Here is a 24,107-nt window from a genome sequence, read left to right on the forward strand (position 1 = left end):
AAAAGTATTTATCTGTAGTTTATAAAGGTGACGGAAGCGGGAAGATTTTGGAGCAAGAGCACGTGTTACGTGATACTGTACAAGTGTACAGTGTACACATAATTATATAATACAACACAAACCAAAACTTCTTGATAAATAGATTAACATCAGGTAATCCACACTTCCACACATCAATCACAAGTACACATTTACAGTTTTACAGCATAACGGTGAGTTACCGATGATTACTTGACACATTCAAAAATTACCAAAGACCTTTATATGCGTGGTTGTTATTGAAAAGACATATCAAAATATTTATTTCCGTTACGAATCAATGAATCCATCTCAAAGCGCCGTTACCCGTTCAAATTCAATTTAAATGTACCGATATAGTATGTAATCCACATTAGTGCAAAATCAAACTGCTGTCGAATAAGTTTAGGCGCGGAATTGAGATTTTTTTTCATTGTATTGTTATTTGTGAAATTGTTATTTGTGAAATGTATAAGATTAAGTACATACGTACGAATAGGTAAAAAACCTGAAGGAAATATTTTTGAGAGATATAATACGAAAACCAGTCAACGATTAACGAGCGCTTCGGAAAAACAGGTTTTCACGTTCGATAAAGCCGCAAAACAATTACGAAATAAGGTAAATGTAATATAATATATGTATCTCCATTCGTTGCCTCAAACTTGCGTAAGACGGCTATCTCGCAAGCTGCTTGCAAATGTTTTGCACATAAGCGTAGAGACACCGTACGCACGCGATAAGGCCTGTTACTTGATAGGACGCTTTGACCTTTTTCTCTCGTATGGATCTCTGGGGGGTCTTTTACACTTAAAATGCTCCATTGAATCGTCCAAGAGACATACTACCACTGTATTTTGCGAAAAAGTTCAACCAAGTTCTCCGGGGACACCTGTTGATTCAGAGTACTGAGTTTGTTTGTGTGTTTTTCAGTCAAGATGGTCATTTTGAAGTTTTACAAGAATCCTGGATTAAAGACCAGCCAGCTGAGAAGCAAATTGGAGAGTATTGTCAAGATAACGGATAAGGTCAAAGATATCCAGGTTGAGCTATGCTACTACATCGAGTCAAAGGATGCCCTCAGTCAAGAAGAAATTGATGTGCTTAAATGGATTCTCACCTCGCCTTTTTATCCCAATCAGTTGGCAGATTCCAGCGAATTTGATAGTGACAAACTTGTAGTCGAAATTGGACCTAGGTACTTGACTTTTGATTTCTTTTTTTTTCTTTTTACTTCTAACAATTTTTAATTCTCCACAGATTAAACTTTTCCACTGCTTTCTCGAGTAATGCCGTGTCCATTTGTAAGGCTGTCCAAGTAAATGGTGTGAGGAGAATCGAAGTATCCACAAGATACTTGATTCACACCACTGCCAGTTTAGACAAGGTCACTGAAAACAAAATCGTCGATGTTCTCCATGATAGGATGACAGAGTGCAGGTACGTCAAGCCAATTGAGACTTTTGACCATGGTTTTAGACCAGAAGAGTGGTTTGAAGTAGATGTGCTAAAGCACGGAAGAAAAGCTTTGGAAGACGTCAATGCAAAACTAGGTGCTTAACTTTTTTTGATGACTTACTCTTTTGTATTATCAATTGAATTTTCAATAAACTAGTTTTATGGCTCAGGTTTAGCATTTGACGACTGGGATCTGGATTTTTACACAAACATGTTCCAGAACAAACTCAAAAGAAACCCAACAAGCGTAGAGTGCTTTGATTTAGCACAGTCGAACAGCGAGCACAGTAGACACTGGTTTTTCAAAGGAAAAATGGTCATTGATGGAAAAGAAAAAGACAAATCTCTCATAGACATGATTATAGACTCTCAGAACAATTCGAATAATAATAATGTAATTAAATTCAGTGACAATAGCAGTGCCATCAAAGGCTTCGATGTCAAAACATTGCGCCCAAATCAGACAAATGCACCAAGTTCTTTCCACATTGACAACAGTAAACAGCACTTAATTTTCACAGCCGAGACTCACAACTTTCCAACGGGTGTTGCGCCATTCAGGTGAAATTTCAACCCAATCATTTTTTCGAAATATTTATGTTTATTTTTCACAGTATAATACTCCCTCTGTTTTTATGTAGTGGAGCAACAACTGGAACCGGCGGGCGTTTGCGCGACGTTCAAGGTGTCGGCAGAGGCGGTTACTACATCGCTGGCACGGCTGGCTACTCTGTCGGAAATTTACATATTCCAGGTAAACTTATGAATTAATATTGTAAGACACATTTCTACTACATGAAATAAAATCTATGATAATCATTAGGGTACAAGTTGCCATGGGAAGAAGCACAAGGCGAAAAAAATTCCATCTATCCCAGTAACATGGCCCAGCCGCTTGAAATCTTGATCGAGGCGAGTAATGGAGCATCTGATTATGGTAATAAATTTGGCGAGCCAGTAATCTTAGGATTTGCTCGTTCGTGCGGTATGGTAGATCACGCGGGTCAGCGACGAGAGTGGATCAAACCGATCATGTTCAGTGGCGGTATTGGCTCAATGGAAGCCGATATGACGGAAAAACTGCCACCAAAGCCAGGTAGTTTTTTTTTTCGTAATAACAAATGTAGTCAACTCTAAGGTTTGAAGTACTAAAATAATTGGCGTATTATTTTTTTAGGTATGCAAGTCGTCAAAATCGGTGGTCCAGTTTACAGGATCGGAGTTGGTGGCGGAGCAGCAAGCTCAGTTGAAGTATGTTTCATTGTTTTTGTTTTTTTACAAGTAAAAAAAATAAACAAGAGCAATCATGACAAGGTGACAAAAAAAATTGCAGGTTCAAGGCGACAATGAGTCGGAATTGGATTTCGGAGCGGTGCAAAGAGGAGACGCCGAAATGGAGCAGAAACTGAATCGCGTCGTTCGCGCTTGCATGGAAATGGGAGAAAAGAATCCGATTCTAAGCATTCACGATCAGGGCGCTGGGGGTAACGGCAACGTACTCAAAGAGCTCGTGGAGCCGAGCGGGGCCGTCATATTCTCCAAGAAATTCGATCTCGGCGATCCGAGTATCAGTACCTTGGAACTGTGGGGAGCGGAGTACCAAGAGAACGACGCGATCTTGTGTAAGAAAGAGGACGTGCCTCTGCTGGAAAAAATAGCGGCGCGCGAGAGGTGCCCGATCAATTTCGTCGGAACCGTCACCGGAAATGGAAAGATCATCCTTTCGGAAGAAGACGACTGCGATGCCACTAAATACATGGATGAGAATTACGCGTCCGAGCAACGCCACCCCGTGAATCTCGAGCTCGAACTGGTCCTTGGAAAAATGCCGCAAAAGGTAAGTTTGCAGTGTATTTGTACACAAGTTCACGGTGGAATAAATATATTTTCATTTGTTAACTTTGCAGAGATTCAATTTGGATAGAACAAAAGTACATTTGCGACGCATCGAGTTGAGCAACAAGCCGACGATCGAGGCAGCTTTGGACCGAGTCTTGAGACTGCCATCGGTAGCAAGTAAGCGATACCTGACCAACAAAGTTGACCGCTGCGTCACTGGCCTGGTAGCTCAGCAGCAGTGCGTCGGTCCGCTCCACACGCCGCTAGCCGACGTAGCTGTTGTTGCGCTCTCTCACTTTTCGACGGTAAGTATATACTTTTTTCGACTTTGCGCAGCAAGTGAAAAGTGTTTCCTCATGAATTATTATTCCATCATCAGGTTGGCATTGCAAGCTCCATCGGAGAGCAGCCGATCAAGGGCTTGGTGAACGCAGCTGCCGGTGCAAGAATGACCGTAGCCGAAGCACTCTCGAATCTCGTCTTTGCTAAAATCTCCGAGCTCGAGGTTCTTTATGAATTTTATCATTAAAAATCAAATGATCCATTGAAAGTTGATATAATTACCGAAAAATTGTTGCTGATCAGGATGTAAAGTGCAGTGGCAATTGGATGTGGGCTGCCAAGCTTCCAGGCGAAGGAGCCGCTCTGTACGATGCCTGTACAGCTATGTGCAATGTCATGAAAGAGCTTGGCATCGCCGTCGATGGTGGCAAAGATTCCCTGAGTATGGCAGCACGCGTGGGCAAGGGCGAGATCGTCAAGGCTCCTGGAACACTCGTTGTCTCCTGTTACGCACCTTGTCCTGACATTCGCCAGGTAACTTGAAAATAATGAAACAAATCATTATGAATATTAACTGTAACTCAATGACACAGGTAATTACTCCGGATTTGAAAGCACCTTCAATTGGCGAAGAAGGCTTTCTTATTTTCGTCGATCTGTCTGACGGTAAGAGCCGTCTCGGTGGCACAGCTTTCGCTCAAGTTTACAATCAGCTGGGCGATATGGTTCCTGACGTAGAGAGCGCGACGACGATAAAATATGCTTTCAAGGCCACGCAAAGTTTGATCGAAGGTGTGTTTAATAGTTATTCGATTAATCTTAAGTTTATTGGAGTAATAATTTTTTTTTTTTAATAGAGGGTAAAGTGCTGGCGGGTCACGATGTTAGCGACGGTGGCCTGATCACTTGCGTTCTGGAAATGGGTTTCGCTGGAATTTCGGGAATCAATGTAGCCATTAATCACAGAGAAGGTAGCCCGCACGAAATTTTATTTGCCGAGGAAATTGGCTGGGTTCTCGAAGTTCGCGAAGACGACGTCAAACACGTACTGGACGTTTTTAAGCAATTCAACGCTCCCGTTGCTCACATCATTGGAAAATCCGTTGGACTCGGACTTCATTCAAAGGTAAGTTCAAAACATCAATATTTTGTCGTTTCACAATAATGTATTCTTCCTTTTTTTTCCAGGCACATGTAAGCATCAACAGAGAGTCTGTGCTAGAGTCTTCTATTTCCGAGCTGATGAACATGTGGGAGGAGACGAGTTACCATTTGGAACTGCGTCAAACTAATGCCGACTGCGCAGCTCAGGAGTACAAGAACTTTGTAGACAGATCGAGCCCGGCTTACAAATTGTCCTTTGACCCAGATGTTCCACTGACGTCAAAGTTTAAAAGTACGAGTAATTTGATTTGTTATTGCATCATATTTTTTTTTCCATGAAATATAAAAAACGTATGTTTACTTACAGCCGAGATACCAGTTGCTGTCCTTCGCGAAGAAGGTACGAATGGAGATCGAGAAATGGCAGCGTCGTTGGTAAATGCTGGCTTCCAAGTATGGGATGTTACCATGCAAGATCTTTTAAATAACGAAATATCGCTGGATAAATTTAGAGGAATTGTATTTCCTGGTGGTTTTAGCTATGCTGGTAATGCATGCATGTAATAAAATTTTCTGTTTCAATCTAGAATTAAGAACTCATGTTTGAATGCTTTTTTTAAGATGTATTGGGTTCAGCTAAAGGCTGGGCCGCCAGCTTGTTATTCCATCCGTCCCTGCAGAAGCAGCTGCAAGAATTTATAGCCCGCCCTAATACTTTTAGTTTAGGAGTCTGTAATGGTTGTCAACTTATGAGCTTATTAGGATGGATCGGCGATACTACGAACGGTAATTTTATAATCAATTGAAGTTTATCAATGTGTCAGTCATCAAATGAACATTAATTTCAGGAAAACCAAATGTCGTTTTGGATCATAACGATTCTGAACGTTTTGAATGCCGTTGGAGCACGGTTAGAATTGAAAAATCGCCAGCTATTATGCTAAAAGGAATGGAAGGCACTGTTTTTGGTATTTGGGTAGCACATGGAGAAGGAAAGTTTACATTCCGCAACGCAAAAGTTCTTGATGAATTAAAAAAGCAGAACTGCTTGGCGATCAGATACACTGATGATCACGGCAATCCAACTGAAAAATATCCAATGAATCCAAATGGCAGTGTTGGTGCGTAAAAACTTATCTTGAAGATTAAAAAAAAAAAAAAAAATTCCGAAAACTGAAACCGAATTTTTGTTATTTGTTCTATAGAGGGAATTGCCGGTGTTTGTTCACCTGATGGTCGTCATTTGGCTATGATGCCTCATCCAGAAAGATGCACTCAATCATGGCAATTACCATGGGTACCTACTGACTGGAAATACAATTCTTCGCCATGGCAGAGACTTTTTGAAAATGCCTATGCTTGGTGTTCATCGTTTGTTTGAGACAAATGTTTGTTTGTTAAATCATGAATAGCAATAAGAATACAAATGATGTTATGAATTTCGAGTGATTTTTTTTACAAAAAATGACTATTTTATAGGTTTATATTTTTATATACTTAACAAAAAGATTATCGAGAGTTTTCACTGATATAAGTGTATTTTTGTTATTTTTTATGTAATGGCAATAATGTACAATATTTTTATTTACCGTCGAAAATGAACGAATTGCATATATACACGTGTTTTGCTGGATAAAACTGAAAAATCATGAATAAAATAATGTATAAAACTTATAAAAAAAACTGCATACTCAATTTTGCCAGAGCCTTAAAATTTTGTCTTTTCCTCCAGATGCCACTCTGATTCCATCAGGTGCCCAATCAACGGCATAAACTTCATCTCCATGTCCTGGTAAGTCTTGGTTCAGTTCTTTTGTTTTCATGCTCCAAACTAGTTCATAATTAAAACATTAGAAATTTTAATATGTACATGAATAGTGATGATTATTAAAGTATTGATTGAGAAGTACCTTTGACAGTGGAATCGGCACTGCCACTCACTAAAAGTCTGGAGTCTGCACTCCAGGCTATCGAATAAACAGCTTGCACGTGACCTCTGAGGGACGAAATAAATTTGCCACTGCTGGAATCCCAGAGTTTTATAGATTTGTCAAAGGACGCGGATGCTATTATCCTTCCATTGGGAGAAAATTTAACATCATTGATGAGCTGCTGATGACCCGTCATCCTAGCTAAAGATAAAATACATATTTGATGATTACATTTAAAAACAAGGTAGAGAAAAAAAGTTTTGTACAAACCAAGTGGTTTTTTTTCTTTTTCGGGTTTCCACAAGAACAAGGTAAAGTCATCTGAACCAGACACAAGCTTTTCTTCTCCCACCGATTCATACTCTTTCAGAGCATACTCTTGAGGACTGAGTTCCTCTTTCGCCTTGGATTTTATTATACAGAAAGGACCAACTCTGAGAACGTAATCGACATTCAAAGCCAAGGTATTAACCCAATGTGCATGGCCTTCGAGTGTTCTGCAAAGAACTCCCTAAAATTAGTACAATTTAAAATAACGCATATAAGCTCTGTGTACACTTGATATATTTATGACAGAAAATCTCTTACATCTTCAGCTCTCCATACTTTGATCGTCCTGTCCTGTGAAGCTGAATAAATCAAACCTTTGCCGCCCCACTTGATGCACGTGACGCTTTTCGTGTGTCCTGATAGAACCAACAGTGTCCTGCCTAGCTTGGTGTCCCATATCCTAATGTCATTGTCCTTAGAAGCACTGGCAAGCTTTCTGCACTCTGGATTGCGATGATAAGGTTCCCAAGACAAGGATGTGATCCACATCTTGTGCCCAACCATGTCCTTACCGAGCTGCTTGCCTGTGTCCTGATCCCAGAGTATGATCCTTCCATTTTTGCAGGCTGACGCTACTTTTGTACCACAGGGCGACCAGGACACGCACAGTACCCAATGCTTGTGTCCTTCGCACGTGTACTTTGGAGTCTGCGTGAACACATCCCACAATCTCACAGTCGTGTCACCTGAACCACTGGCCAGTGTTTGACCGTTGGGCGAAAATCCCACCGACACGACGGCTTCCTTATGCCCTAGAACGCGAAATAAGAGCCGATAGTCTCGCGAAGAAGAAAAAATTAAGGCAAAAAACAAACCTTCGAGCGTGCCAGTGCACCTAGTGACAGCTCTCACTTGGAAGACAGCCTGCGGCTGATAAACAATTTCCACGGTATCTTCGCTGGTGTTGACGTCCTTGAGTTTCTCTTGCAACGAATCCTGAATCTGTGCGTCATCGACATAAAAAGCAAACGGCACGGGATCCTCGACTTGCTGCAGCAGTGCATTCACGATCTGCTGTAGCTTGTCAACTGTAATATCAATCGGCAAGTCTAGCAAGCCACCAGGCAACACCTCCCCGGTGTCGGATTTGAATTGAGCGAGCACCCGCCTCACGTTCTCTTGTTCATCGTCGTTGTGCATTTTGTGAGCAATATTTTTAGTATTTTTCTCGTGTAGACGATGATGTCTCTGACCTCCGGCTAATTTATAACCTCCAACAAATCGCGACAACACTGCACATATAGTGCACAAAAACATGCAAACCACGTGTTGTTGAAGCAGAAGGCAGAAGGAGAATGTACCACGTGACCCTCGCCCCTCTGGCCCCTCTGCCCCTGCACTTATGCACGTGTATATATATATATATGTCCACACACATGTATGCCAATCTAATTACAGAGTTTCGAGTAACCTATTAGTTTTGTGCAGTTTCTTTTTAATTTATTACTGTTTTCGCTGCTAATTTTATTTAACTATTAACTGCTGTTACTTGAATCATGGCAAAAGGTAAATTTTTTGCACATTTTTCATTAATAAGTGCGTGATACAAATGCATAATGCACGTGTTATGTTAATTTTCTTAACAAACCAAATTTTGTAAATTTGTAGCACAATTCAAGAAACAGCTCTCAAACACCTATAAATTTAAAAAGAAGACTGGTAAAGTGAAAAAACGCTATAATAACTTTCAGCCTGAGAATAATGAGTTGAAAAAAGCAAGGATTGTTGTCCGTAACCTGTCCTTCAACGTAAGTGTTTTTTTATCTCATCCAGTTATATATCATCTTATGAGAATTCATTTTATTATCTTAATGTGCGAATTCAGACTACGGAAGCGGATATACGTAGGTTGTATGAGCCATTTGGGAAACTTGAGGAGGTGAATTTGTTGAAAAGGCCAGATGGAAAACTGGTAGGATGTGGATTTGTGCAGTTTGAGAAAGTTGAGGATGCCTCCAAAGCTATCTTCAAAACAAACAAGTCTAATTTTTTAGGTAAGTCATTTATTACCTAAACAGGTGGTTCATTGCTTATTAATCATTGTTAATGTTTGCAGGACGAACGATTAGTAGCGAATGGGCTATTCCTAAGTCAGAATTTGCTGAAAAAATAAAAAAAGAGGAAGTCAAGGATGAAGAAGTTCTGGAAAAAAACGATGTTCATGAACCAAGCACTGAAAAAGAAAGTCATGAAAAAACAGAGGAAATTGAGGTTTGTGAAAAAAAGAAAAAAAAGACTGGAAAGAAGAATCAGTTATCAAAAACAGAGCAGAGAAAACTTACAAAAGAAAAAAAAAGGCAAAAAAAGTCGAGGATCGTTATCAGAAATTTGCCTTTCACAGTTACTGAAAATTTGCTGAAAGAGCACTTTGGCAAGTATGGAAAAATAGATGACATCAATCTTCTGAAAAAGCCAGATGGAAGACCCGTTGGTGTGTGCTTTATGCAGTTTGATAAAGTTCAGTGTGCGTCTCAAGCTATTCTTCATGAAAATATGCAAAGTCTACTCAATAGACCCATGGTTGTAGACTGGGCTATACCTAAAGATAAATTCCAAAAGCAAAATGAAAAACCAGACAGTCAGAGAAAAGAAGGAGATGACGACGATGAGTTAGAAATTGTGAAAGAAGAGAAAAATGAGAATTTTGATCCAGACAAAGTTAAAATAAAGGAAGAAAAAGAAAGTGACGACGAAGTTGTACACAAAGATGAAAGTGACGAAGAAAATAGTGATAGTGAGCAAAGTGATGAAAATAGTGATGAAGGAAGCGACGACAATGCGGAAGATGAGGATGAGGATGACGACATAGACGCAAAAATGAAGTACGATGATGAAAAATCCGTAACTTCGTCCGTAGCATCCTCACATCCGCGTCGTGTTTCCAACGATGTTAGCGAAGGCAAAACTATATTCATAAAAAACGTTCCATTCTCTGCCACCAATGAGGATCTCAAGCAATGTATGCTACAGTTTGGTCCTGTATACTATGCTCTCGTTTGCATGGATCGCCTGACTGAGCACTCAAAGGGTACTGCTTTTGTCAAATTTGTGGTAAGACCTCTTGCAGGAATTAAAAATTTTTTACATTCAATTCATTGAGATTTTAATTTTATAATCTTTCAAGAATGTCGAAGATGCTGAAAAATGCTTAGCTGCAGGAACAGAATTACAGCTACACAATCAAGTCCTCGATCCCCACAGAGCTCTACACAGAAACGATGTAAATAAAATGAACGCGGAGAAAAAACACAAAGCTAAGGATACCAGAAATCTTTATCTCATAAAGGAAGGAGGCAAGTTTGTACTAGGAAAAAAATAACTGCCTTACAATGTAAAAGATTCAAACCCAAAATAATGGTTTAAAAATAATCTTAAAAACCACTGTCTCTAAATTATATCCGATAATTTTGTATTCATTGTTCTCGTGGTAATCGATCTATTTCTATCCTCAGTTGTACTTGCCAGTTCCCCTGCAGCCCAGGACGTATCGGCCGTGGATATGGCCAAGCGATTGCAGCTGGAAAAGTGGAAATCGCAAATGCTGCGCAACCTCAACATGTTTGTCTCGAGGGTGCGCTTGGTCATCCATAATTTGCCAGATAACTGCGACGACTCCAAGCTCAGACAACTTGTGAAAAAACACAGTGATTCGGGAGCTGTAATTACAGAGGTAATCCTATTATAGAACAAATTTTTGGGGAGGGAAAAAAAAAAAAATTAAATCAAATAAGGAAAGGTAAACTGAAAATTACAGGCAAGAGTCATGAGGGACTTGAAGAATCTAGACGCCAATGGTATCGGCAAGTCCAAGGGGCACGGCTTCGTTTCCTTCAGCAAGCACGAGGACGCTCTGAGGGCGCTCCGCAGCCTCAACAACAATCCCAACGTTTTCACGAAAGGCCAGGTAGGTGACGCAGGCTAGAGCAAACATTTTACTATATTTGCCCGCTAACGCGCCCACTTGCACGCACGTGCCTTGATGGCAAAGAGAGCCGCACTGCTGGCGTAATACGCGCGAGCGATGCGATTCCTAGGAGTTGTAAAGCCTTTCGCGTGCGATTCTTTGAACGAGAAAAAAAATCAAACAGCACGCCCGTTTACGACTCTGAGCGCTAATTTGGCGCTTAGTTAGATATGTATTGTACAAGCGCGTTTTTTTTTTTTTTTTTTTTTCTAACAAACACACGAAGCACTTGCAGTTTTTATTACCTCAAAGTACACGAACTTTATGGGTCACGCTTGTGTAAGGCTGAAAGCAAAGCTGAGTCCTGTACGCGGGAGTAATTGTTGAAATCGGTTGTCTTTTTCCTCCCGCAGCGGCCAATCGTCGCCTTCTCCATAGAAAACCGAGTGATGGTCAACGCTAAGCAGAAGCGCCACGAAAAAAGTCTTCAACACAATCCAACGTGGAAAAGATCAGCGGATGGTGACGACTACGGCAACGCGCAGTCGAAGGTTTCAAAAAAAGCCCAAGAAAATAAACCCAACCCGAACAAGCGGCACAAAAATAGTAGTAGGCCTCTTGGTGTCAGCGAGTCCGAGGAGGTCAAAAAATTCGCCGGTGTGACGAGTAGACCAGGCAATACCGGAATGATCGGTAAATTTTTCCTTAAAAAGCAGGCCAAAATGCACGAGGAAAATCTGAAACGGCAAAAAAAACAGAAAAAGGGCGCGAAAAAAATGACGGCCCAGAAATTTGAGCAGGCGGCCAGCCGAAAGGAGGCAAAAGTAAGTACTTGTGGCCATTATTGCGCGAGTGCGTGTACGCGTGTACATGTACACTCGTGTGTGCTCAAAAGTCTCGATAATAATGACCACCCTATCGTTAAAAAAAATTTTTTTCAGCCTAAGCAGGGCAAAATGAAGCCAGACGCCGATGAGATCAACTTCAGCAAACTCGTCAACAGTTACAAAAACAAGCTGTCATCTGTATCTACATCCAAATGGTACGAGGGAACGTAGAGGGTAAAGGATGAGCGAACTGTGTACAAGAGAAATTAAGTGAATGAAAGGAGGAGCGCCAGTTACGTTATATAAAAATAAATATATAGCATTAAAGAAGAAGTAAGGCTGTTCGTATATATGTATAATGTGTTTTGAATCTCCACTCCTTCTCCTCTCCAGTTCGCGTATACATATTTTTTCCCAACTCCTCCCTCTCAATCTCTCATTACTCCCCGCTCTCTCGAGGAGCTCGTATTCGCGCGCGCGCGCGCGGGAGAGAGAGAAAAAAAAACTCCCAAAGGCGCGCTTGTCCCTCCGGCTCTTATACCTGCACACACGCGGTTCGCCTCAGAAGTACGTTATCGAGTAATCGCGGCGGGCTCCTTTTGTCCTTTTGTTTGCCCGTCTCCTCTTGGTGATTAAATTTTGACTTTGTTTTGAAACGTTTTAATTCAGAAGATGAACAAAACAGTGATTGGACACTTGACAGATAAGTAGTTTTTCCTTCAGCTTTTGGGGTACGTACTTTTGAACATTTAAAATTTTTTTTTAGAAGGAATAAATCGTTTAAACGGCATTTGACGGATAAAAAATACAATTTAATCGTTTTCCTTCCGTATATGTATATATTTTAAAAAGTCAAATTTTAGTCCTATTGTATTGCTAAAATGACAAAATTACCCGTTCAAACACTCGTGCACACAAGTAAGTACACATGAGTGAAATTTTATGTGATTCTATTGACCAAAGTGCAAATCACGATGGTCACTTTCTCAACCTCCGTGAATATACACGTGTCGCGCACTATTCCCAGAAAGAGCATAGCTATGAAAATTCATAAGAAAAAAAAAAAAAAAATCGCTACGTAAAACAATGGTCAATCACCTAAAACTAAATCAGTCCCGGTGCTAATAATATTTTAGTGTCCATTGTGGATTTCTGAAAAATCTACCAAACGATCGCCGATTTTTCGCCAAGATCGGGTGCCGCAACGAAAATTGTTTCCTTTCGCAACTATTTAATCATCACAGCTACCAATTCGAAAACCACGTCGTATCCCCCGTATCGTCCAACAAAAGAGATTTTCTTTCGCAACACTGGTTATATATACGTACAGACGAGACGCGATAACACAGTTTTCACCCGCGAGCGCTCGAATGTATTCATATGATTACGTTATTAATTACAACAACACGCGCCGATTACCGTAACACTCGTGTACGTATATAGTGTGACATAACAGTGGCCGATTGAGCAGTGTATATATGTACGCACACACTCAGAAAACAGTAGGCCAATTAAATCCAGTTTAACGGGCAATACGTATATATACCTACATCGGTGGAAAGCGAAAGAGCTCGTGGAAAGAAAACTGCAAACGCGGAAACGCGGAAAAATCGGCGAAAGCCGCCGGCCAAAGTTGCGGCACATGTACGCACATGTTTAGTCACGCTCGGTTGTGTGTGCTTACCTGCCGATTTTCGCAGAGCTCATCATTTTACATAACGCAACCATCATCGGCGCATCCCTTTCGAGACGTACTTTTTTTTTTTTCCTCTTTTCTCGTAAATCAAAGATCCAACTGTTTCATATACAGCTACACGCCAGAATCCAAACAGTCTACAAGAGGGGAGGTATACACACGCGCCGTTATTACGCAACGAAAAAACCGGGTCTCGAAACCGGCAATTTTTTACCGATTGGCCATTTTTTTTTTTTTTTTAACGGGTGAGAGTAGGCGCATCGCGATGCAGGAGCCAAACAAACGCGAGAAGCTCAACTCGGGGTACGTTATGTAAGGGTGCGCGGTAAAAGTTACCCCCCTACCCCTCCTCTTTCGCTGAAAATAAAAGACGAGAGCGCGCAGCGTGCATACACGACATAGGTATATATACAAACACGCGGGTGTGCAACGCGTACACGGTGTTACGGTAATTTAATGACCGAATGTCCGATATGGTAATTTTCGTGGGGGCGTGGGTACGCACATATGTGCGGTCCATGAGGGGAAAAATCGGTGTACGTGTGTTATGCCCGTAGGATGTATATAATTATGTAATCGCGTAAGTATAAGGTGACGAAATTGGGGTCGTAAAAACGTAAAACGCGGTGCAGTGAATTAGCCGTGGAGTGAGTAATGAAAATTCGCGGGGCTGGTTAACGAACAAATCGCAGTTAATGACCGGTAATCAGCGTGCGATTGTATTACACCGTATACCTACATATTATGTTCTTAAAAATCATTGATCTGTACACAGTATATAGTATCGTCGTGGTGTCGATCGATTAAAAATCGGCAAATACGTAAGCATCGATCGGCAGCGTACCAGGAAAAAAAAAAAAAAAAATGTTGCGTCGAACGATGGAAACTCTGGCAGCTGAGGTCAGCCGTAGTGTTCGGCCTTACGCCGAAATGCCGGGTCCCACGCCCATACCTCTGTTGGGCAATACCTGGAGATTTATACCTTTCATCGGTAAGATCTTACGTTACATATTATTGTATGATTGAGCTGTATATTATACACACATGCAGGTGTATGTAGGTAGGTATACGTGCAACTCTATTACATTCACTGTTTCATATTTTTCTTTCGTGCACTTTCCTGCTTTGTTGGTCAATCAAGACGAAAATATATTGGATGCAATGTAACGTCGAGAACCGACATACCCATGGGAACTTTGTCAGAATCAAACTACAGTCTTTTAATACACGAGGCAAAAAATGCTCCATCAGAGAAAAAAAAATCGTTAAACTCACTATGCCGACGTAAAAGCAAGTGCAGTTGAAACAAAAAAGAAAAAAAAAATATATATATATACACACTCACGCGTGAATTACATTCAATCATCATAAGTAAAAACTGTTTGCGTAACAGCAACTTTCACTTTTGTTTGTTAAAAAGTGTTTATCACCCCACAAAGTGTTTTCTTTCATCCTCTATAGCGGTACAAATGCACGTCAGTCACGCGCGCACGAGTAGGCCAACTTTTAAAATCACATATAAAAATCAAAGTATGCGCTTGACTGCAAACTAGGCGTAAAAAGCCTGACAAAATATATATTTTTTTTTTCAAAACCACTCGCTCGCGCAGGTGACTTCAAGATCCACGAGGTGGACAAAGTGTCGCGGCGGCTGCACGAGGAGTACGGCGACATAGTGAAGGTCGAGGGTCTCCTCAACCGGCCGGACATGGTTTTTGTGTACGACGCGGACGAGATCGAGCGCATATTCCGCCAGGAGGAGAAGATGCCCCACAGGCCCATGATGCCGTCGTTGCATGCTTACAAGCACTGCTTGAAACGAGACGTCTTTGCCGGCAATCCGGGGGTCATTGCTGTGTGAGGCACCTTTTGTATTATATGCGTGGGAAGATATAGGATACATGCAATTACGATGGGAAAACAATTTTTCCTTTTTTTTTTTCTTTTTTTTATTATTACGATGAATTGAAAAAAACAAACGAGTGATGTGTGATTTTATTCGCATACGGATAATGTATTGTATACATGTGCAGGTGACAAGTACGTGGGTTTTTGTAAGTTACGTTGATTCAAATGATTAGCCGATATATTATCACTGGACATGGCCAAACGGTTTGCCATCGAATAGAGAAACGTACATCCCTCTCTTTCTTTTGTGAATGAATTTTTCGGAATACCGTGACAAATACGCAAATATTATAAAAAATTTCTCACGAGCACCGATAGCACAATTTTATGAGTAGGTATTACCGAGCGAATGATTTAGGCCGTAAAATATATTTATTTGTTGTTATCCAAACCAATGATCGGCTACGTACATATACGAATCGGGGTCGATCACACCGAAGAAATGAAAATGAAATAAACGAACAACGCGCGCCGCTCGAGCAACAGAGTATAGTAAAGTTGTGAGAGTCGATTGTGTGTGTGTGGGTGCTCTCGGGGCGATGATGCTTTTAAAAATGATGGTCGCGAAATTTACAGTCACGGAGAGGGCTGGTATAATTTCCGCAGCAAAGTGCAGCAGGTGATGCTGCAGCCGCGCACCGCGCGCATGTACATCGGTACGATAGACGAGGCGAGCCAGGCGCTTCTCGACAGGTGAGCGGGTGTACAATGTTTGGTGTAGATTTTTTTCATTTGCCAAAATTCTCGTCCCGGCTTTTAGGATTGAAAGGATCAAAGACGGGGCCAACGAGGTGCCGGGAAACTTTCTGAACGAGCTGCACAAGTGGGCCCTGGAGTGTAAGTGATTCTGTTTACTATTGATGAGATAATTTAATCATTTATTAAAAAAAAATATATAATAACTAGTCCGGGTTTGAGATTATATTAGTGTTGATCTTTCCGTTGGGTGTTATAGGTTTTTATTTTTTTGTCAAAATGGAATCGAAAATTTTAATTTTGTTCCAACGAGTTTCAGTAAATTACAATTCATGATAGTGATTATCAGTTTTTTTTTTTTTTTTGTTTTGTTTTTTGAACCCTTAAAAAATACACAAAAAAACTAATAATGGCAGTTTCAAAATTATCTTCTCAATCTCGAACCTGTACTTTATTACATCTTGCTATCGGTTTTCATCACAAATCATCAATTATAGTCACTAATTTAATTTTCGCTTGGGAAGTAAAGAAAAAAACAAAAAAAAAATTACTTTCACCGTACGACATGACATTAAATAATGAAAAAGCACCAACGGTCAACTTTTGTCATCAGCAATCGCAAGAGTGGCCCTTGACGTGAGGCTCGGCTGCCTCGACGAGGAGGACGCGCCACCCGAGACCCAGAGACTTATCAACGCGGTGCTGCAGTTTTTCAAGAACGTCGGCCCCCTCGAGCTCAAAATACCCTGGTGGAAGTACTTCCCTACCCCAACCTGGAGACAATACATCAACGCCCTGGACGTTATTCTCAGGTATATGCTTGCCGATTTTTTTTTTTTTTTTTTCGCCATTACCGTGGTATATATATATAATATACAATTGTAATGTACTTTTTGTATTTTACTCGTTCGAAGAGCAGCACCACCTCGAAATACACGAACATAGCACTGGAGAGGGCAAAGCTGTCGGGCAAGGCAAAGGACGAGCTCTCGCTGTTGGAGCGCGTTTTGCAAATCGAGGGAAACACCCAGTTGGCTACCATATTGGCCTTTGACCTATTTTTAGTTGGAATCGATACGGTATATACAACAATGCGTTTTTTTTTTTTGTTTTTTCAATGTTTGACCCCTATGTACTTGCATGGAGTAAATCGTCTCTTGTTTCCATACAGACTTCGAACTCGGTCGCATCGATACTCTATCAGATGGCCCAACACCCGGACAAGCAGGACCTACTGTACGAGGAGCTAAAGAGAGTCTTGCCGGCAGACGGACACGTCGAGACCGGGCACATAGATCACCTCAAGTATCTCAAAGCTTGCGTTAGAGAGACTCAAAGGTAACTTGTACTTTTTTTGATAAATCATCGTTTACTTGGTGACTGTACGTAACAACTCTAGGCGCATTCCTCGCACGCGCGCACACAATATATTGTGTTCTCTCTCTCTCTCTCTCTCTCTCTCTTTTATTCAATAAATCGTCATTGATGATAAAAAATAATGTTATGCACACAAGCGAGGAGGTCACCACAAGAAGCTGCATAGGTATATTCTATAAGGTATGTAAAGTGTATAATTGACTTTCGTTTGTTTTGTTCTCGGTTTCGCAACGTGATCGTCCACTAGAATGTACCCCGTGGTGATCGGCAATGGGCGTTGCATGACGAGCGATACCGTCATCGGTGGCTATCAGGTGCCCAAAGGAGTGAGTACATAAATTACATGATTATCCGTAATTATTATATAGCACTAGCGCCTATTCATTTTCATTTACCTCGTGTTACGAGCAAATACAATGATGCAGAAGGTGAGTGTACACTATGGGAATAAGCTATTATCATTCCATGATTACATTCATGATAAATACGCAGTAAATCCAAGTGTGTTTAAGATCATACGTTTAAAGCGTGTAGTTGAAATTTCCTCCCTTTTTTTTTTTTATCGGATGCGTTGCAGTTGTGTTGATAAGAATTTTAAGAACAACCAATTATTCTACAGCTGCAGAGTAGAGTATCAATACTTGACCGTGACTGTGAATTTACAGCTTTTCTGTGTAAATTATTGGAAAAAAGTTCTTTAGTTCAATGGAATAGATAAAACAGCTTAGGAAAGATTTTTTTTTTATTACATTTATCAACAGTACTGTATTAAAATGCATTTTACAAAAAACCGAAATTTCAACTACATGTGCTTTTAACACATTTGAGTTTACAGTGTAACATTTTTCTTTCAACTGCTCAGCTAAAAATCATAAAATGTAATCGATGTACTTGTAGGTGCAGATTTACTTTTGTTAGATTCCAAAAAACACTTGAAATATAGCTCCATTTATGTGTAATTGTGTATGATTATATGATTGTTGATCTCAGAGAAAAAAAAAAAAAAAAAAAAAAAAAACTGTAACAGGTGCACGTGGTCTTCCAACACTACGTGATCAGCAACACGGAGCGCTACTTCCCGCGCAGCTCCGAATTTTTGCCCGAGCGTTGGATCGGCTCCGGAACCCTCGAAGCCCCGGCTCCCCGTCACGCCTTCGCATCCCTGCCTTTCGGCTACGGCAGGCGCATGTGCCTCGGCCGACGATTCGCCGACCTCGAGATCATTATCGTTCTCAGCAAGGTACAATTTTCATTATCATTCTTTACCATTTTTTGACAAACTTTGTGCACGTGCACAGCTCGGGAGATCGCTCGCTTATTCAAATCATTACCGCATATACGCTTCTTACTTTCTACAATAGAAAGGAAAAAAAAATGATTAGGTTTCATATTGAATCACCACGTACGCGGAAAGTGACGATGTTGTTATTTTTATTTTCGGGGGATACGAATGACGGGTACGAGGCGGAAGCGTTTATGAAAATTGAAAGGCAATGCTACGCAATTGAAGCGAAGAAAGCGTAACGCCGAAATTATGCTAAATACTTGAGATCCTTTTTTTTTTTTTTTTTTTTCCTTGTCCTTCCTGAAAATAAACAGTATGCGCGGCTATGTGAGTTTCTCATTTAAAGTAATTTCTCATTTTTTTTTCTTTTTTTTTGCACGAACACAACGCTCATTCGTATGAACATATTGTATGCTTGTGAGCAAAGGAGGCACTTTCTTAATAACAGAATGTTCGGACAAAACATAATTATGAACAGCCGTCCGTTCCTAAGAGTATTAGAAAAAAAAAACTTTTCAAAAGATCGAAGCCATCGCTAAATATTCAAGAACTGGTTTTTCAAGCGGGCACCAAAAAAAAAAACGACGTCAAATTAATCAATCGTGTACAGATCATATTAGCGCGCCCGAAAAGCACACCTTCCAGTTCTAAAGAAGGCAAATATATATATATATATATATATATATATATATATGACGATGATATCGGCGCAAAAGCAAGCGGTAAGGATGTCGTTGTTGCGCAATGAAAAATTTGTATCCACGCGCACAATGAGCGGCCTGAATTATGGTGCCATCGTGATTTTTTTTTTCCGTATCTTTTCATCTCGACGCCAACGGACAAGATCCTTCTTAAAGCGCCGTTAAATTTTACTGGCTTACTAACGCTGTTCGAAGCACGAAAATAAACTATTGACGAGTTTAGGTATAGAAAAACAAAAAAAAAAAAATCTCATCGCTCAAAGAACTGAAAGAAAACTGACGGCACATCATATTCGTCATCATATTCATGGCTGCTGGTGGTGAAATCCTTACACCGTAGGCGTTTTTTGTTTGTGAAAAAATAACTGTACACGTCGAAAACACACGAGCCACGATGGGTCTGTTGTTGTGGCGACCGTTAAAATATTTGGGACGCGAGAACAAATAGCAAAGTACAAAAGGCGTTTGTACATTTTTTTCTCTAATTTTTAAATAATTTCAAACACCTCGTTGCTTTTTTTCCTCCGCAGATATTCCAGAGATACCGCGTGGAGTACCACCACGAGAAATTGGAGTACTACATCGATCCGATGTACACGCCGAGGGGACCGTTGAAATTTAGATTCGTCGAAAGGTGAAAGTGCAAGTAAAAATCAAACGACAGTATACATATAGGTACATATGAGTAACAATCAGTACACTATATAATATCCTCATCAACTATAATAGTTACGTATACAAATATCTGTGTATAAATAATTGTAGAGGGCTAGGGCGAACACAAACATTTTGCTACGCTATACATATTTCATATAAACCTAGTATATATATTATACACATTGCAAGTAATTTTTGTACAATATAATGCCAACATAACATATAGTTTCGAGCTTTTTTTATGTCAATCCTGTATGAGTGTAAACTCATACATACATACATATATTATATGTTAAATAAATTTTCATCCGCTTTAATTAACATCGTGTGTTGTCCATTATTAGTATATTTTCATCGTGTGTTCGTCGGTTTAGGGCTGTTTTGCCGATTTCGGCTGATCATGTTGAATTTCAATTCTCCGTCCGGCGCGTACATGAACGTCACCTTGTACTTGAGCGGCTGATAATGGTACTCAATTTTGTACTCCCGTATCAGCTGTGAATCAAAATGGTTTTTTTTTTTTTTTAAACCGGTTTCCGTGAAAAAATAAAATCATACTACTCGACGAGAGTTGTACGAATAAAAAAAAAACCAAGTGGCAATTGTAAAGAAATCCATAAAAGGTATCAATCATACACGTAAACAAGTGCGATACCTTGGCGAGTAGAACCTGCATCTCGAGGTCGGCGAAGCGTCGGCCGAGGCACATGCGAGCACCGTAGCCGAAAGGCAGTGAAGCGAACGGGTGCAACTTCTGTCCGGCCGAGTCCTTGAGCCAGCGCGAGGCTTTGAAGGTCTTTGCATCGTCCACGTACTCGTCCATGCAGCCGGTTACCAATGTGGGAAATACCACTTGCACCTAGGGTGTTTAAAAAAAAAAAAAAATTTTAAAAAAAGGGGGGGGGAGCAATTCGATTTGCCATTAGTTGAGCTTTTATTGCGTTAATTGACTGATAAGTAGCTTGTCGACAAGATACTATGTGCAGGTAATTAGAAAGGCGTGCGTGGAATAAACTGTACTTTTGCGTTGAAAAAAAATGTGCTAATCGGAGCAACTTTTTTTTTTAACCAACGTTTAAATTGTATGTCTCGTAATTTATGTTTTTTTTCGTTTAGCTTTCCCGTGAGATTGATGAGTCGAGAGAGAAAAATTAATTTCGAGGGTGTACACAAATTGTGCATTTACAATTCAAAAGTAGAGTAACACAAGCGCATGAAGATGTGTCGATTCACTTTGTGCATTGATAATACAAACGAGTATATGGTGATGAAACAAAAAAAAGAAATGATAATTTTCATCGTAAAAAATAATTTCGATGCATATCAGGACGGTCGTAACAATGTGGCCTCGGTAAATCTTTTGCGCGCCGAGGATTGTTCGAAAACAGAAGGAGAAGAAAGAAATAGCTCACCCCCTTGGGCACGTGGTAGCCACAAATGACCATGTCATTCTGCAGTGTCCTTCCGTTCCCGATGACAGTCGAGTACATCCTGCGAGTGACAACGTCAAGGACGACGATTAACGAAAAACTCGTTAAGAAACAACTTAAAAAAATCCAAACTTACCTAAATACTTCCTTGACGAAGGCCTTCATGTAATGCGCCTGGTCGAGATCTCTCGTGGTCAAGGGCACGCTCGGGTCCGGCGCGATGCTCATCACCTCTTTGTAAATGATTTCCTGCTCCTCGGGCCTCGTCGCCAACTGATAGAGTATCGAGCACACTGCCATGGATATCTGCCGTTTTTAATTAACGTAATACGTCATTCTATTGTTTTTTTTTTTTTGTTTTTTCTATTATCGGGACGTTATGGAGTGGGCCTACCGTGTCGATCCCGACCAAAATGAGATCGAGAGCGAGGATGTACGCCATCTTCGGATCGGTCTCTTTGGCGAGGATTCGCTCGACGAGCGACAGCTCGGACTCGTGTACGTCGCCTCTTGCCTTTTTCTTCTCCTTTAGCCTTTCGATCGCCGCGTCAATGTACTTCATGCACACTCTGTGAGAAAAAAAAAAAAAAAAAAAAAAAAAAAAACGATTAAGTACCACGCGATCACTTTGTACCACCACTCTGGCAAAACGAAAAGCTTACTCGACGAAAAAATCCATGTTGCGGACGTAGCGCGTCCACAGGGGCGTCGGTACGTAGCGCCAGTAAGGGGCTTTCAATTCGAGGGTCGCGACGTTCCTCAGCGCGTACTTGGCCGCGTCGATGATCTTTTGGGGCTCCGAGTCTGGCGCTAACTCGCCGCCCAAACAGCCGAGTCTCACGTCAAGGGCGACCAAGCCGATACCTGCAGCGTGAAATTGTTCAAATGAAGATGAAAAAAGACATTCATCACCTTTTTTCCCCTTTAAATCTTGTATTTCAGACACACGTGTGTTCTTATGTATACTTTTGTAAAGGGTTAACGGTTTTTTTTTGTTCAATCTACAATACATTAATTGGCATACAAATGATCCTAAGACTTAATTCCGGTATACCAAAGTATAAAGCCATCGAGCAATTAACGCGTCATAATTTTTCTCTCGGCTTTGCTATTAATACATTTTCTCATCCCACGTGTGACGACACGATGGTAATGAATAAAAATAGCTTCCCAAGCAAAGTTTACCGGTTTACTAATGCAAAAATTACGTGATAAATTGTCACTATCGAAACGAGCTTACTTATACAATTGGTGGCTCTAAACATACACAGTCGATCATATAGGTATAAATAACAAAGTCTCCTTACACTCTAGGGCCCATTTGTGGATCTCGTTGTCGAAATCGGCCGGTACCTCGTCCTTCTCGTCCTTGATATCTTCGATCCTGAAAAAAAGGTAACGATTATTCTTCGTTTAGTGCCGAAAACAGGCTCGGGGGGGGGGGGTTTAAAAAAAAGAGGATATATCCCACCTTTTCATAAAATCATTGGTGACGACCTCGATCGGCGTTATGTACTTTTTAACGGTCTGCGGCTGCAGAACCGGTTTCTGAACTCGCGTCCGGAATTCCCGCCACTGCTCGCCGTGCCTATGCAGCGAAAGAGATTACATAAATTCGCCCATATACACTTTATAATCTCACGCACACTTGGCCGGCAGACCATATATATTATACTGTAGGTAAATTTAATCTTAAAGGACCATTAGACGATAATTATGATAAAAATAAAGAAAAAAGTGCGCGCCGAGGAGGAGCTGCATTACGCAACCCGCGCACACGGGGAGAGAAAGCGCGTTCTTTCCGAGGTCTAGTTGGGGACCTTGACTCACTTTCTTCCTTGCGATCGCGCGCTCTCCACCTGTGTCATCGGTTCGACTTTTTTTTTTTTTTTTCATTGGAAATTCTTGACGTGAAAACTATTTTTTTTTTTTTTTTTTTTCGTCAAACAAGCAAAAAAAAGCTAGATCGGTAGGGTATAGCTGCAATATTAGGTTTTTCCCACACCGATGTCGAACAATGTGTAAATATATTCACGGAGATTCAGAGATAAAAAAAAAAAAAAAAAAAAAAAAAAAACAGCATCTCGCACGTTTTCACGTCCAATTACGTCGCATTAGCGTTATGCAAAAGCGCGTTTCATTGACACTCGGAGGATGAAAAAAAAAAGAAAGCTACTATTTACACTCCAACGACGCCGGGCAGCTCGCCGAAAAAGTCCTTCCTGACCTCGCCCTTGTACTTCACCAGGCACGGCATGGAGGGCCGGAACGGCGTAGGGCCCTCCTGCCTGTAGACCCTCTCGATCTCGTCGGCGTCGTAGACGAAGAGCAAATCGGGCCTACCGATCAAACCGGTCAGCCGGGTGATCTTGCCGTAGTGCTCATAAAACAGCTGGGATATGCGGGCCGTGTCGGATATGGTGTACTGGCCGATGATCGGGAACAAGCGCCAGGTGTTGCCGAAAATCGGCAAGGGCTTCGGTCCGGGTATCTCCTCGTAGGGTTTGGCGGCGTCGGACGAGATCGGCTCGGTTGTCGCTGCCGCGTAGCTGTCGCTCGTTATCCCACGCCGGCAGAGCCGGGACGCTCCTCTTATGCTACCCATTAGGGATTAAACTGATATGGACTTCTTCTTCTTCTTGACGATGTTCTTCTTTCAGTTCG

At 41.0% G+C, this 24,107-nt stretch overlaps 5 protein-coding genes across 7 annotated transcripts; 3 read left to right on the forward strand and 2 right to left on the reverse strand.

Annotated features, from left to right (window-relative positions):
• The first annotated feature begins 115 nt into the window (after positions 1 to 115).
• Pfas (phosphoribosylformylglycinamidine synthase) lies at positions 116 to 6,359 on the forward strand. Of its 3 annotated transcripts, none has more exons than XM_089597162.1 (18): positions 116 to 153; positions 952 to 1,216; positions 1,279 to 1,571; positions 1,647 to 2,037; positions 2,118 to 2,230; positions 2,300 to 2,572; positions 2,654 to 2,727; positions 2,810 to 3,313; positions 3,384 to 3,620; positions 3,695 to 3,820; positions 3,901 to 4,131; positions 4,191 to 4,389; positions 4,455 to 4,723; positions 4,786 to 4,993; positions 5,069 to 5,248; positions 5,323 to 5,487; positions 5,550 to 5,822; positions 5,907 to 6,359. In XM_089597162.1, exons 2-18 carry the CDS (start codon positions 957 to 959, stop codon positions 6,080 to 6,082), a joined length of 3,972 nt encoding a protein of 1,323 aa, XP_089453288.1. In that variant the 5' UTR covers positions 116 to 153; positions 952 to 956; the 3' UTR covers positions 6,083 to 6,359. The 3 variants fall into 3 exon arrangements, with proteins under 3 accessions (XP_089453288.1, XP_014208740.2, XP_014208739.2); XM_014353254.2 differs by lacking the exon at positions 116 to 153 and adding an exon at positions 188 to 212; XM_014353253.2 differs by lacking the exon at positions 116 to 153 and adding an exon at positions 474 to 639.
• Positions 6,231 to 8,222, reverse strand: Nle (notchless protein homolog 1). Its single transcript, XM_014353255.2, has 5 exons — positions 7,778 to 8,222; positions 7,221 to 7,714; positions 6,903 to 7,143; positions 6,612 to 6,833; positions 6,231 to 6,532 (listed from the first exon to the last, which is right to left on the reverse strand). The coding sequence occupies exons 1-5, from the start codon at positions 8,217 to 8,219 to the stop codon at positions 6,393 to 6,395; spliced, it is 1,539 nt and encodes a 512-aa protein (XP_014208741.2). The 5' UTR covers positions 8,220 to 8,222; the 3' UTR covers positions 6,231 to 6,392.
• A 134-nt stretch (positions 8,223 to 8,356) lies between these two features.
• On the forward strand, positions 8,357 to 12,035 carry LOC106639521 (RNA-binding protein 28). Its single transcript, XM_014353170.2, has 9 exons — positions 8,357 to 8,468; positions 8,571 to 8,710; positions 8,788 to 8,956; positions 9,019 to 10,013; positions 10,087 to 10,255; positions 10,415 to 10,632; positions 10,717 to 10,866; positions 11,280 to 11,690; positions 11,808 to 12,035. Exons 1-9 carry the CDS (start codon positions 8,459 to 8,461, stop codon positions 11,922 to 11,924), a joined length of 2,379 nt encoding a protein of 792 aa, XP_014208656.2. The 5' UTR covers positions 8,357 to 8,458; the 3' UTR covers positions 11,925 to 12,035.
• A 126-nt stretch (positions 12,036 to 12,161) lies between these two features.
• LOC106639507 (putative cytochrome P450 49a1) lies at positions 12,162 to 20,014 on the forward strand. Its single transcript, XM_014353149.2, has 11 exons — positions 12,162 to 12,424; positions 14,165 to 14,380; positions 15,000 to 15,246; positions 15,874 to 15,990; positions 16,058 to 16,134; positions 16,607 to 16,805; positions 16,913 to 17,072; positions 17,165 to 17,331; positions 17,618 to 17,696; positions 18,398 to 18,610; positions 19,887 to 20,014. Exons 2-11 carry the CDS (start codon positions 14,254 to 14,256, stop codon positions 19,992 to 19,994), a joined length of 1,494 nt encoding a protein of 497 aa, XP_014208635.2. The 5' UTR covers positions 12,162 to 12,424; positions 14,165 to 14,253; the 3' UTR covers positions 19,995 to 20,014.
• Positions 20,015 to 20,253: 239 nt separating this feature from the next.
• Positions 20,254 to 24,107, reverse strand: Cyp301a1 (Probable cytochrome P450 301a1, mitochondrial). The gene is made up of 9 exons (XM_014353148.2): positions 23,627 to 24,107; positions 22,915 to 23,031; positions 22,751 to 22,827; positions 22,106 to 22,307; positions 21,838 to 22,012; positions 21,580 to 21,749; positions 21,426 to 21,504; positions 20,669 to 20,872; positions 20,254 to 20,508 (listed from the first exon to the last, which is right to left on the reverse strand). The coding sequence occupies exons 1-9, from the start codon at positions 24,046 to 24,048 to the stop codon at positions 20,365 to 20,367; spliced, it is 1,590 nt and encodes a 529-aa protein (XP_014208634.1). The 5' UTR covers positions 24,049 to 24,107; the 3' UTR covers positions 20,254 to 20,364.

Source organism: Copidosoma floridanum, unplaced genomic scaffold (genome assembly GCF_036245765.1).
Source record: "Copidosoma floridanum isolate Cflo_tuat_1 unplaced genomic scaffold, Cflo_Japanese_pri ptg000030l, whole genome shotgun sequence".
In the NCBI taxonomy this organism is placed as follows: domain Eukaryota; kingdom Metazoa; phylum Arthropoda; class Insecta; order Hymenoptera; family Encyrtidae; genus Copidosoma; species Copidosoma floridanum.